The sequence below is a fragment of the Rhodnius prolixus genome, unplaced genomic scaffold (assembly GCF_049639745.1).
Source record: "Rhodnius prolixus isolate KJV_2025 unplaced genomic scaffold, Rpr scaffold_4, whole genome shotgun sequence".
Lineage (NCBI taxonomy): Eukaryota > Metazoa > Arthropoda > Insecta > Hemiptera > Reduviidae > Rhodnius > Rhodnius prolixus.
Window position 1 is genome coordinate 30,329,843 of NW_027411614.1, and position 15,063 is coordinate 30,344,905.

Consider the following 15,063-nt stretch of genomic DNA (forward strand, 5'->3'; position numbering starts at 1 on the left):
ATTATCGAGCGTATCTAAATACACTGAATTTTTTCGATTTACCGAAGTTAACAGCTGTAGAGTTTGAATTATCGAAAAATTCGAATAGAATTATCGAGAGTCGACTGTATTACCTTTATTGTTTTTAACAAATACATATTCATCCTCAGATTAATTTCATTTTTCTTAGATGAAGAAGCCATGTGCAATTTTAACTTTTAAATCTAACGATGGAGTTAATTTTAAAAATAACATTCATATCTTTTTAATCAATCCACTATCCTTAATTTCTCTGAATCACTAGTTTACATTTTTTTGATATCTTCTATAAAGATGCGGCGTTATGCTAGAACAGTTTTGGACTCATTTAGGAAAACTGACTAATTGAATGCATACTTACATACATCAATCGGTAAAGCACTTCTTCTTACCCATTGAGGAATAATAATACTGATGCTGTCGAATCTTTATAGCGCCCAGGAAGAATTATGATAAAATCCTGTCTACTAAGGACACATAACTTATAATTTAGTTTAGCAAACGTTGGCTAAATATTTGAATTATTGTTTCCTTGGCATCAACTGTGACGCTATACAGCCATAAGACATTTTTGAATAATAAGCTTATTATGATGAAACAATGGGGGGAAAAAAACGCTAAGTATTATTGATGTTAAATCTTTACTGGTTTAATCTGAAAGTTACAAATAATCTAATTTTTATTTCTATAGTATGTTTTGAGCACACAAAATTGGGACATTTTAGTGCCACAATTAAAGTATCACTGAAACTATCTATGTTCGTAAACATTAAATGTATAAATTATATCAGTAATTATATGATGCTTTAAATTTCTGCCAATGAAGGCCTACATGAAAATACCCAACTATTTTTCCGAACAGTTTGGACGCTTTAAAAAGATGCATCCATAAAATGATTTGAGTAAACTATTTTTAAGAAGTTACAGTAAGATTTTGCGTGACATTCTGAGATATTTATTTATTTTCTTTTTAAATGTAATTAAAAATAAGTTGTATTAATGTAATGTAATTTTTATTTATTTTATCTTTTATTTGAAATTTACACCTGCACTCGTACAGTACAATAAGTAAATGTAATTAATGAAATAACAATTGAATAATATTATTCTTTATGGTTATAACAATTAGTGAACATTATCTAACGTTTACGATTTTACATAATCATAATTTTCTTTTTTTTATAAATTAATCAAGTACATATTCTATTTTCTTGAGGCCAATTACATTACATGACAGAATAGTGGTAACATTTTCTATCTTGTGTTTAGGGTAATTTTTTTATTTATGTTTTTGTAGAATACTTTTCGATTTAATGTAATCAGGAGAACAACTTCAGCACAGAGCGAGTTACTAAAAAAAGCGTAGCCTGATGACAGGTTTTTTTTTCATTCATGTCTAATGATATACTCGTAATGCAATACATAAATGTCTTGCATGTAAAGTAGAACTAGGTTAATTAGATGGGGCATGTCATGAATTTAGCAGAAGAAATTCAGGCGAAAAACAAACGAACAGAGAGCTCTGGGAACTTTTGAGGTAAAAAACGTCTTTCAGTTTAATTTTTGAGATATTACATTAACGGAGAGAACCGTTACCGAAAAATGTTTTTCCAGCCTCAGGAGAGGTTCGCTGAGAGGAGAATAATATCTATAAAAGGTTGAAATTTCGGATAAATTATAATTACCTGCCCTGTAATAAAATCATTTTCCCAAAAATCCTAAATGATTATGATGCTAAGTTCCCCATTTGCATCATCGTATTCTACGCCTTTAAATTTTATAGCTGTGGTGCTCCACTGCCTACTACACTTTTTATTTTTGAACGATCGATTGTACGGTAGATTGTTCCAGATCTTAGTCAGAATTTATTGTTCAATTTTGTTACTTATCTCGCACCTGTGTATCTGGTCTTTGGAGGGAATGTTAGTTATTGCTCTAGCACATTATAACATTGCTTCAGACATTTTAAGTGATCAAAAGTGTGTCTCTGAACATTAAATCTTTAAAGTATTTGTACATAGGTTCCTGTGTCGTTAAATAAAAATAAACAAATGGTTTTCCATTTCGAACATAAAAAAAAAAAATGTTGCTTAGTACATTAAATATACCTACTTATAAGTAGACTAGAAAAAAATGTATCAGTGATTTCATCCAAGATATGACGGGTTGAAACCCTGATTTTATCCACTATTGCTGGTACAACTGCGTTTAAAAAATTGATAATCCGTTCGTTGAAACTTCAATCTCACCATAAAGTTTTTCTGAAGATAGTTCATGTAAAGGTCTTACATAAATAAGGCCTCCACTGTTTTTCTGGTTTCATGTAATCATGAATAAAATTAATTTAATTTTAAACGTCAATCCAATCACTAATATTTTGTCACTAATGTAAAGAATTCCTAAAAATTTGTGTAAAGGATTAAATTTGAATAATTTATTTAATTTGAAGAGCAAAATTTCTTAGGATATATGCTCATTTTTTATCAAATTAGAAGTTTTTTACCTATTGTATAATGATAAATATAATTTCACTAATTGTTCAGTATGACATTATTAAAAATAATCATAGCAATATATTTTTATTTACTATTATTTATTTTTATTTAAGGCGCGGCAACTCTGAGATTACTGTCCCCATGAGGCTTCTCAGGATTGAAGCTTTCGGACAATTTTCTCTCGTTATTGACAGCTCTGCCCAACACGGAAATATACTACGTACTATAAAGGGATTCCAAGGCAAAAACATTTGGGGCTGTCAGCTAGACACAAACCGGGGATCTCCCGCGTTCTGAGTTCAGAACACCACCGCTGAACTTCTTTCTACCTTCTCTAGTTTTAAGTAAGTAGTTTTAAGAAGTTCGTCAATTTTTAATTGCTTCGCTAAAAACAAAAAAAGAAACCTTAAAATAAATATGAACAACCGGAATAATTGTTAAAAATCAATGCATTATTAATTCAATTTCTGAACTTTCATTTTAAAGATTGAATGATAAAAATATGTTTAAGTTAAAAATATTAACTATTTATATAATCATAATTATTGATAACTGCAAATATTCGATCCATTATAATTATTTTTCCAGTATTATACAATAAATATAACAGAGAACCAGTTACGAACATTAGCTCCATATTGTTTTGAAGATAATTTTATTTATTAATTATTAATCTATGCTTATAACTAACACATGCTTTTTTAAAAATTTGAACATTATCTTAATTATTCAACAATATAAATATTTATATAAATTAAACATTAACTATGTCTAAGTATTTAACAAATGCGTATTAACAATGTTTTTAAAGTTTTTGCTTAAGTTCCTAATTCCAAACTCATTACATTATCTTGATTTTACTGCCTCATTATTTATTGCAATAATTTGTTTTGTGTATAAAACAAATTAAAAATATTGTGAATAGAGTTAAATATATATTCAATTATTATTTTAGTATTTTTTATTTATTTTTAATGGCCACGTTAAATATGTTGGATAAATATCAGTTATCAAGTTATGATGTAGTGTTAAAAACCTTATTAAAAGTGGTTTTAAAAATTTACTACAATCGGTTGGTTATTTCAGAATGCTTATCGAGATAAAGACGAGGGAAAAATAAAATTATTTTAAACTTTGTGTAGATGCTTACTTTTTTATGTATAAGTTTCATTGTTTAGCAAGAGAGAGAGAGAGAGAGAAAAAAAGTGTACAATAACATTTGTCATTACTTATTTGGCCTTCGGTAAATGTTAGATTTCTTCTTTACATACCTACACAATATCCAAACAATTAATTTAGTCAACCTTTCATCAAATTAAATTTTGACAAATGCTGTAAATGAAAAGCAAAACAATAAAAGAAAGAATAAATATAAATTTTAAAGAAAAAATGAAAATTTTAATTTACAAACCAGTACTTCTTTAAAGTGATTAAAAAAAAAATTATTAAAAATTTTGATATACCTAAAATAAAAAAATATTAGAAATATCTAATTTCTACATTTAATTTGTTGTTTCTATAATTATACTTTTAGCAATTTGGATACTTCTTTTAAGTTGATGAATAATAATAATGGAACTTTCCTGATACCTGCATTCAGCAAATTATAATTATGTGGGTATTTATTTATTTTACATATGTATCTTTAGCAATTGCAGGCCACTTAAACAGTTAGTTCTCTTGGCAGTGGTACATGCCATTCAGCAAACCAGTCTTAGTGATCATCTTTACGAACTTTGTGTCCTCGGAAAGATGCTTGAATTTTTGTAGCAGCTTTGTGAAGTTCTGGATCTGCCAAATCTATATCAGCTAATTCATCCTCCACCTGTAAAATGTAGTGAATGGTTATGTTTTGAAAATAATGTATGCTTCTATTATTGATCGAAACATTTTAATATATATATATATATATATATATATATATTTATTTAATTTGAAGAAGCAGTCATAAATTAAAAAAATAACTTACTTAAAGACGTATCAATTATGGATCAACAATAATGATGTTAACAGCTGTAAAGTTAACAATTAAAAGAAACTAATTTTACTTTGAAGAAAGCAATAAACTTGCCAAACGGTCGGTAAACAAAAAGTTTGTTTAAATTTAAGACAGCTTCTCAATATATGTACGTATATATTAAGTATACAAATATTATTGAAAAATATAATTATTATGTCATTGCTGCTAGGACCAATTGGCACCAGCGCCGAAGAGAAATTATTAATTTTTTCATCCATTTTATTAGGTACTCAGTTTAGCAGGATTAAATAAAATTCTCGATTTAATCATTTCTTCCACTTTCATTGCTCTTTTCAATTACTTTACTTTAAAAGCCGAATAAGTCTCAGTTTTAAAATGCTATAGCAATATGTAGTCCCTACAAATTATATATAGGAGATTTTAAAAGTACTTGGTTTATAGAACTTAAGAGTGACTGGGAAGACTGGCAGGAGGAACGATTTCCTCTAATTATGTGATTTCGTGCAGCACATTTTTAAAATATTTCCTTTTTCAAACCAATGAATGAATGAATGAATGAAATTAATTTATTTCATTACTGATTTAAAAAGTTTATTGTTTTACTAAAAGTAAGACAACTTTTTAATAACATTTTCACGACATTATTAGGTACTCAGGTACCTAAGACTGCACAGAAAAATTTATACATCCAAAATGAGGAATCAAAAATGTTCTATCCTTAAAGTAAATCTAAATGCACTTCAAAGAAGAGGATTAAAAAAATAAAAAACATAAGAAATAGCTATAATTTCTATTGCCAAATACTTTATTTATTTTCAGAGCATTCAAAAATGACATTCTACTTGCCCTCTGATTCCGTTTTTTTTTTCTTTTTTCTACGCAAGCGCCACTGAACGAGTCACTGAATAGAAATAAAAATGGAATTTCTAGATGGACAAACAGAGAATTCAACAAAGGACAAATGTCCAACGATTGCAGCATAATAGCTACTACTACCATGGGGAGTGTTGTGCTGCGTCCAGTAGATAGCGCACATTGAAAAGCCAGCTTTTGTTTTCTTTCATTAAACACGCCGCTCTGATAATTCTAGAGTTCCATGTTTTTATTACAGCATTATAGTTAATTTATATGGCCGCTTGTAACTGCGACCGACAGTTTCCCTAATTTAAATGGTATTGTCGTTTGTATAAAATGAATTGGATAAATAACCTGCCAAAATAAAGTTTTAATTTATTTCTCAAATTATTTACTGTTCATTATCGGAAAAAAAATCATAAGTTAATTGAAATAAAATATATCTCTTAATGTTTCTATAATTGTTAACGTTAAATGGAGCTACTTATTTTATAAATTCTACTCCATTAGTTAGATTTAAAAATTAAGAGAATGAATTAAGAAAAAATAATTCTATTACAGAACTTTCCTCAAATTCTACCTGTGAATGCAATGTTTATAGAAATAGAAAGAAATGTACGAATTTTATGAAGCTTTTTGCAGATAATACGATCGCAATATAGTTTGGAATTGTTTTGCAACTGCGAATGTCTTGAAGGACTGCTGAAAGTAGTATTAAAGCACATTTCACAAAGAAAAAACAGAGTATAACTTTAGGATAAATGGAATTTAAAGCTACTAAATTACTTAGCTCAGAAAATGGCTGGTTAGTACGGAAGAAGAAATAATTGCTCTGTAGCGGAAAAATATTAAATCTTAAATTACGTAAAATAAGAAGATAGTTATCGCGCATTATTTAGCATTGAACATCATAGTCCATGAAAGCCTAATGGTTTTACTAACTAATCAGTGGGAAGTTGGTAATCTTTTCCGTTCTTCTGACAATAACCTAGGGATAGTGGTCCAGCCCTTCGTTATTCAAAGCCCTTATGATAAAAATACAGCTTTAAAAGTGTGCCCATATTAAACAGATATTTATTTGGCTGTGAATTAGCTAAACCCAAGCTTCATGTACCCCAACATGCTCTGGATATGTCTGGATATGTTTAGTATTAGGTGAGTGTAATTATTATATAATAAACTCCAGTTGGAATGCAAAGATACTTGAAGAATGGTTTAGTGCCTGGAGGCACTTTTCCCAGAATGCCAAGATTACTTAGGTGCCTTATGTTATAAAGCGATCATAGTAGGGAGTGGTATTATTAATGTTTATTAGAGGTAATATAGTTGGAAGCTATATGAACAGCACTAGGAGCTTTCTAGCTCATTGTTCGGTAATCTTTTTTTAAGCCATACAATTATTATTTAAACTATGTGAACGTCGTAATTAAGTAACCTACTTCTCAACTTACATGAATTTGTTAAATGAATTTATTAAATATATAAGTATACTAAAGAATAATTTATTGCACCAGAGAGGAGGGTTAAATTATTATTTTTTTAAGAGGAACGATAACGTGGAGTCGATGCAAGTTTCACTTGCTTGTCACCGTATTTTTTATGATGAAAATAAGCAGTTAAAACCCGAAGGACCAGCAACATTATTTATATTTTTCGAAATGCAAATATCTTTGTGATATAATTTTTATTTCCATGCTAATCGAAAATTTTCTGTTACATTTAATGCAATGAAAATTAAAGGCAATTGAAATGCCTTTTGGGTAGTTATATATTTTTCTGTAAGACACATTAAATGTAAAATGTTTTTCTAACTACTCTATAAGTGCTCAAGGGTTACAACATTTAACTCAGATACAATGATTTTCACAAATTAAAATAATGACGATTTTCAGAAAGAAAACCTTAGAGAGCACTTCCAACTAATTATGTTAGAAAAGTCATAACCATATTTAGTGGCCAATAGGATAGTCGCCTTAGCAAAACTTTCCAAAATAATACCTGGTAACGCTGCACGACATTGAAAAAAAAAAATGTTTGTATTCGAAATATCCAAAACAATCCTATAATTCTAAGTAAACTTATCTACCAAATTTTAGCGGGAGAGAGAAAAAAATTTAATTCGGGACTGCCGAATCAATCTTAAGGTAGCAGATTCATTAATCCTGCCAACTTTTAATTAATGAACGTTGTGATATCTAAATCGCAATGTTTGAAATTAGCATATCGTAATTAGAATTATAGTTTGATCCTACAATACTTGAATGATGACGCTATTACAATTGAAATGATGAAGTTCAATGAATCAACTCTTTTCGTGATAGTGAATGAATGGAAATTTGCCAACGCCAGAAACTAAATTGCTCTGGGTATAATGATGAAACGGAATTTCCTTTGCATAAAATATATTATATATTCTTGTTCCTCTTCTAATGGATCAGCCATTTATTTTTATTTCTGTGATAAGTGGTTGCTTATTTTTTCTCCAATTCCTAACTTATTTCCGGATTGCAAGTACTTTATACAAATTAAATTTTCACAGGGAGAATAATTTGAAAAATAGGTTAAAAACCTTTTTCCTTAAAATCCACAAAAACGGAATTATAAGAAAAAATTATATATTATATTAATTTTATAAAATTCTCATTGTTCATTTAAAATTGCTTATAAAAAATTAACCATTTATTTTTGAAGGTACATCAACATCTATGATCTTTGACACCTGAAGCTTTCTCAGTTATTGAAATTTTTGTGACCGTGGAGTTGAGAAGCCAGATTTTTTGAAAAAAGTAAAGAGAAAGACAGGTAATGATTATAGATTGAAAAAGCTCCACAGGAAAATCACTAAAAAAATAAGCGAACCACCTATTCAGGTGATCTTTATTAATAATTAGTAATTACTACTTTCGTGACAATCAATATTACTAACAGCTTTTTGTGCCGCTTTCTCAGCTTCCTCACTTAGAACTCCTGCTGCACCTTCGTCAGACACACCACTCACTGCTTTACCAGCTCTTACTTGGTGTCCTCTGAAGCTGGCTTGGATTTTTGTAGCTGCTTTGCGCAGTTCTGTAATAAAGAAAACATAAATTTCGTATTAAAAAACCACACAATTAACATGATTTTAGTTTTATAATTAATCAGTTTTATTCTTGTTATTTATGTGCATTATACATTTGTTACTATTTATATTTCTTTATTTCCACCTTTGACGAGAGGTAAATATAAAGCTTGAACCTGATACTTTTCTAGAAAACAAATATGTAAGGATATTGCAGCTCTAGAAAATCATATTTTTTTGAAAGAAATTTAAGAAGTAATTAAAACATTTTATAAAAGTTTCTGGTTAATCAAACAAGGAGTAGTTTTTAAGTAAAAACCAAAGTTTTACTGAAAAGATCAACGATGCTGGGTAAGTTCATAGACTTTGGAGAGAGAGCACACTGGGAGGCCACTTCCACAGGAATCAAACAGTTATTAGGCTAATGCCTGTACTGTGTAAGTGAAGAAATAAAGAGCCTTCAGTCAGGAAAACCAGTTTTCACAGGGCTGATATGTTCTGAAAGCACCTTCTCAGGAAGTAGTTGATTGGTCTTGAATCTTGTGTAGATTTTGTTTGCGAGGAGACGGTCCTCTAAGTTGCTAGCGCTAGGATTGCGGGCGAGATCTTTGGCCCTCTGATACGAGAGAAAATAATATGAAAAAAATCCTGGGTGGCCATTACGAGAGACATGAGGATTTTATATACTTCAGCGATGAAGGTTTTTGTGACAATGGAACTGCTTCAATGGTTAGTGTGAGAATAGCCTATCTTTATGGTTTACCTCCAAAGAGAAATAGGTCAATAGATTTATGGTGGCTATTCGCCCATAGAGAGTATGTGCAATATCTTAGAATTTTTATAAAAGCCTAATACTAAAAGTTTAGAACAGAAACATTTAGTTATAACATTGAGATATAGGAGGTCTAGTCAGTCTGGAAATATCGGCTGTTATCAAGGAATCTCTAGAATTATTAAAGCTCAGGGCAAGAGCGCTATTTTATAAATAAAAATAGGAAATATAAGTTGCTAAAGTATACATTTTTTATAAAAAAGAATCTTGCCAACATATACAAGAAAAAAAAGTGTTTTCTCCTTTAACTTTCTACCGTATAACTTTTACCATCTTCCAAACAGCTTCATAATAATTCTAAAACTTTGAAGTCGACGCAGTAGTTAGGGGGAATGTCTACACACAAATTGTTGAAATTCTCAACGTCAAGTCTGCTTTATTAAACTTTATCCAGCGTACACTTTGTATATACGAAGGCGCAGTTGGAGAGAGATAAGAGAACAGTAAGTAAATTTTTGGAGGTACTTCTAAAATTTATCTCAAACTTCATTACAGTGAGAAAATGTTTAAGGATAATCTATTTATTAATATCTTTAATTAGAGCTACTCTTGCAGACTCTTCTTTACCAACTGTTTACGAGTAAATTTTCGTATTGTAAAAGCAATCCATGTATTAGGGTAATACAGTGTGTGGTTTTATCTGGTATAAAATATCAATAATAATTAATTTTGTTACAAAAAATTAAAAAAAGGTCGGAAGTGGGATTTTAATGGATAGTTTTTTATTTTTCGAACACGGTGAAAGAGATTTTTCTCTTGAAATGTACTCCGGATTACATATGTTACTTGAGAATTGAAGCGGGTATAACACCTATCTTAGTTGACATTACCAAACTTATAATTGGTTGGCTGGGTAAAATTTTGTCCATGGGCTCTGAGAGGTTTCCTAGGTCTCCTAGTACTGTTATAATAGATTGTTTTACTTGGATTCAATTTTATAATCATAGAGAAATCTTTTGTGCACAGTACTATTAAATTTTGATATTTTTCCTTTTATTATTATTATTATTATTATTAAGTAATTATTATTGATAAGCAGATTGTGTGTTATTTAATTTCATTTTATAATTTTGTATATATAGATGTGCAACTCAACTCTTTGTATGGTTATGTAACTTAAACAAATAAACATTCGATCGAGAGATTTTTCTCAGACTTTGTATATAGACTCGTTGGTCAGTCACTTGTATTTGATAAATTTTACCGATATTCTGAAAGTGGTGATAATCGTTGTAAGAGAAAAATAAATAATAAATGAGTGTCGCACGCCAGAGTTTCCTTGTTGTTTCCATCAAGCGATATTTCTTATACCTGAGTCACATCTCACGATTTTCTTTAACTTAGTAAAGGTTCTATTTATGGTTCCCATTTCCAAGAGGCAACCAATTCGGAAAGAGGAACAATTAAAACTACTTCCAATATTTCTAGCTAACTTGTAGACTTAGTGGAAGCGATTAAGCTCTACTGTTTTAAAACTGTTCACCATTTTGGATAAAATGAGACCCAGCTCCAAAATTTCTCGCTGCTTAAAAAAAAAAATTCTTGTTGCACACTTTCTCTGATGGTGTGATGTACATAATTAGAAAATAATATGTGTAAAATTAAATCGGTAGTTAAAAGGAAATAGGCGCGTGAGATTGGCAAATTGATTTTTTTAAGGATTCCGGTGGAAACAGGAGTGGACACATTTGTAGAATGTAGGAATTGGATTAAATTTAGGCCAGAAGTCTAAGTGAGCCTCTCGGACTTGATCTCTTCTTAAGACTGATTACTTGTAAAGCGAAATGGTGGTAGGCTGTAGGCAAGTATCAAGATTGTGCAAGCTATCATTAAGCCTTTTGTTTTTACTTCTCTTATTTATTGAAAGAAGAAGGATTGCGATCGCTTTCAAATTTTCTGTATTCCATCACCGAAAATACATATTTTTATAAAAAGGACAATGTACCTGTCATTTGTGTTTGTATGGTTATTTACAGTCGCTCTGGCTTACAAAGAAAATTCAGCAAACATTTTGTTCCTTACAGAATTTCGTTCGGGTATACCCCACAGAACCCGACAGAAACGTAAAGATCAAAATTCCACTATAGGAAGTAAAACTTTATTCAACATTATACATTTCTTTTAGGATTTTCTTCAAAACGTTAAAATATTAAACTGCATACTTGCAAGACTATTACTTTTATTAACAAAATTTTCTAGAAATTCCTAAGAGGATAAAGTAAAACAAACTTTCCTTTAAATCTAAAGTACTGTTTGCAAAAATATGTTTAACTCTTGTTTAATGTTTTGAGTTTCCGAAACACTCCCTTCTTGTACAAAATATAAATAATTATAATAAATAATAAAGCAATATAAACGTTTCGATCTCATTCTTATACAATTTGAACCACTTCTAAAATTATTTTAAAGAAATGATTGTATCTTTTGTGAAATAAAACTCTCAGAAGGATTCTGCTAATTTTATTCTAACACAGAATCCTTAGTTTGAATACCTCCATCGAGAATTCAGTTTATCCTTCTTTTTTTCTTTTACTTAATGGATTAGTTTTGGTCCGCTCAATATCGCGCTCGTCAAGAATTTTTGAAAAGTTTCATTTTACTGAGATTGATTACTTTTCATTAAGTAAGTAGATCACTAGAAAGCTTTTAAGCGAGGAAGTTAAACAGGAAACCAACCTATCGAGTATCTACTCGTTCTAAAATTATGTTCTGTTTGTATTATATATCCACTTTTTACTATCTCCTCGACGCGAAAAAAGAAATATTTTGGATTATAATTCCTGAAATGAAATTCAATTGGGAAGACAATGTAGAAGTATTTCTGCAATCAGTTCTAGTGTATTCAATTTAATTTAATGAGGTGAATGTTATTTCCGAACGAAGTTCCTACTAACAGTAATTGTTCGTTGAGGCGATCGTAGGCAATGTTACAACTTTTTTGAAGAGCGAACCAGGATTATGCGAACATTAAGCTTTGAATAAAGATGTGAGAATGACCAAAATTGGTATTGTGTCCCTTGATAAAAATCTCTAGAATTTGATAAAAGAACGTTAAAGACGTGAAATTGCATTCAGTGCAATCAGTTAGATGTATCTTCCCATTTGGATAGGTTCAGTTTTATGTGGATATTACAGATTAATTTACGGCAATTACAACATAATTAGTCTGTGAGACTAGATCATCACGGTCTTTTTGTTCCAATCCTGTTCAGGAAACCAAGTTAGTTGTTAGGATATTCCAAACAGTATTATATATTGAAATTTATACACAGTCGTAGATTGTTTCTTAGAGAAAAAGACGGTAAGAGCGTTGAAAAGAAGTGTCATTTATCATTTTTCGAAGGAGCTTTTGAATAATTTTTGAATAACAATTAATTCATTCATTTGGATAATTCATTTGGACTATTTGAACTGAATGAGGGACTGCAGTAACGAAGAAATAAAGGAGTAGGACTAGCATGGGTATAAGAATTAGGAAGATCATGCTAGGATCAGAAAGGATTCCCACAGAATAGTAGGAATGGATTGCTCGATGTAATAAGAAGAACCTGAGGGGTGAAGGATAGCCGTCCATACTCTAGGCACGACCTAGGATTATGTGTCTAAATATGGCAACAGAATTTGATTCTTTAATGTTTGATCGATCACTTAAATTATCGGACACAAAAAAATAAAATAAAAAAACTTCTATAGATGAGGAAGAGGAAAATTCAAGAATTTTCTTGAAATCATGAGACTTTAAGTATATTTTTAAAGAGATGATTAAAAACTTGCGCTGAGAACCTCGCTTCTGGATCAATTGAACATTTGTAAAAAAAAAGTTGAGACCCAAGAATGATAAACCACTTAACTTACTTAAAAGAAAGCCACCATCCCGATAAATTCCCATGTATTCAAAATGATCAAGATGGTGCAAAACATCTTGCTCACTGATTATAACGTGTTCACTTTAGTTGCTTGTGTCAGCATGAATGGAATATTACTAAAATGAATAATGTCAAAACGTCAGGCTCTTTACGAAGTCAATTGTAAAAAATTTCCATTCATTTAATAATGTTAACTATTATATCTATAGGAAACTTTACAATGGCTTGAGTGACATCTAAGTGACAGCAAATTGATGGAAAAGGGTATGATAGTACGTTATTTATTTCCAGATTCATGGCGCCAGTTTTATTCTCTTGCTCTGTAGCAATCACTGCGGTATAGAAATATAAATCACAAGTCGTGCATTTAAAGGCAAAAAGACTCTTGTAAACTCTTTAACAAAAACTTACAGTTTAAAAAGTTAAGTATAAGGTTTGATTAAACGCCAAAAGGCACACAATTAGTTAGTACCCATCATTTCTTTAATACTTCATTGATATCATTTGGGTAATTTTACAGTATTAACTTCTCATTAATATTTTTTAAAATTTATTAGCTCTCACAGACCCTTATGCTAGCTACGATTATGCTAGCTCGTATTTTCATCTACAAAATATTTGTTCAAGTAGCATTTAACCATTTAACTTAGATTGACTTTAATATATATTAATCTATAATAATCCAACTATTAATCACAGATTAAAAAAGAAGACCGTTATGAAAACTAAAAGTAATTATGAGGCTAAAGATTTCAAAAATGTTTTTGAAAAATGCGTACACCAACATACTTCAATGATTTTGTTTATTTATTTTTTAAATAAAAATCTTCGATTTAAGTTCATTCTTCGATTAAAGTGATTGTTACTTTATGCAGAATCAAGCATTAATAACAATAAGGTAATAATAAATCTGGGTTAATATTCTGCAACATAGTTTTCTTCAACTACATTCTTAATCTAGGTGTCCTTCCCACAATGCTGTATGTAGGTAATATAAAGTAGATAAAGATATGCACATTTTTAGGATAGCCAATAAATTACTAAAGTATTTTACTGCAAGTACTCAATTAAAGGGACTACATTAAATTACAACTGAGAAATGAATAATTATTGTTGAATAATTTACTTGTTATTAACTGTGTGTTATTTTTGCTCTCGAATACTTCTGTTGAACGAATTGAAGATTCAAATTGTGTTTTAAATCCGTGATTCAAATTTAAACAGGAACTAACTCTGCATTTTCTATTTTAATGTGCATTTATGAAGATGTAATGTACATTTTATTATTAATACAAAAAATTATAATGAATGAAATGGCCAACATAAGGGTCTGTGACATCTAATAAATTCTAAAATATATCAATGAAAAGTTAAATACAGTCAAATTACTCAAATGATACCAATGAAGTATTAATGAAATTTGGGTACTTGCTGGTTTGTGTACCTTTTGGCGTTTAATCAACCCATATACTTAACTTTTTAAATTGTAAGATCTACCGAGTTATTAGCAATAATGTCCCAAAAGGCACCATAAGATCCCCAAAAGGCTTTTCTACATAAAATTCCGAATCGAATGATACCTCATTCATGAAAATCGGTTCTCGCGTTTAGGCACTACTTTGATTACAAAAAAGGTAACAAGAACAAGAACATTTACTGAAAATTTCATTTTGGCTCATTTTTGGCAAGATTTTTTTGAAATCTATTAGATCTGGGTTGTTGAGAAAAATTACAGTTATAAAGGAGGATTTGCCTTACATTATAAAGAAATTTTGGGAATTTTATCTTTTATAGAAAAAGATAAAAAAATTGTCAAATTTGGGTGTTTTTCAACATTACGCTTTTTGGCGATCAACCTACCGGACAGTTCATTTACTTAAAGAACAAAAATTAATTGGCCTGAATGACATAAAATATTGCTTTGAAAATCTAAGAACTTCTGATTGAATTTTAAAATT

The 15,063-nt window shown here is 29.8% G+C and overlaps 1 protein-coding gene across 4 annotated transcripts in view; it reads right to left on the minus strand.

Annotated features, from left to right (window-relative positions):
* Positions 1-642: 642 nt before the first annotated feature.
* Positions 643-15,063, minus strand: part of LOC141455315 (uncharacterized) — a 142,993-nt gene continuing 128,572 nt past the window's right edge. For all 4 annotated transcript variants that reach the window (XM_074130268.1, XM_074130267.1, XM_074130265.1 and 1 more), the window contains 2 exons: positions 8,276-8,415; positions 643-4,338 (listed from right to left, as the gene is read on the minus strand). In XM_074130268.1, the coding sequence (XP_073986369.1) occupies positions 4,228-4,338; positions 8,276-8,415 (251 nt within the window). In that variant the 3' untranslated portion in view covers positions 643-4,227. The remainder of the gene's footprint in view (positions 4,339-8,275; positions 8,416-15,063) is intronic.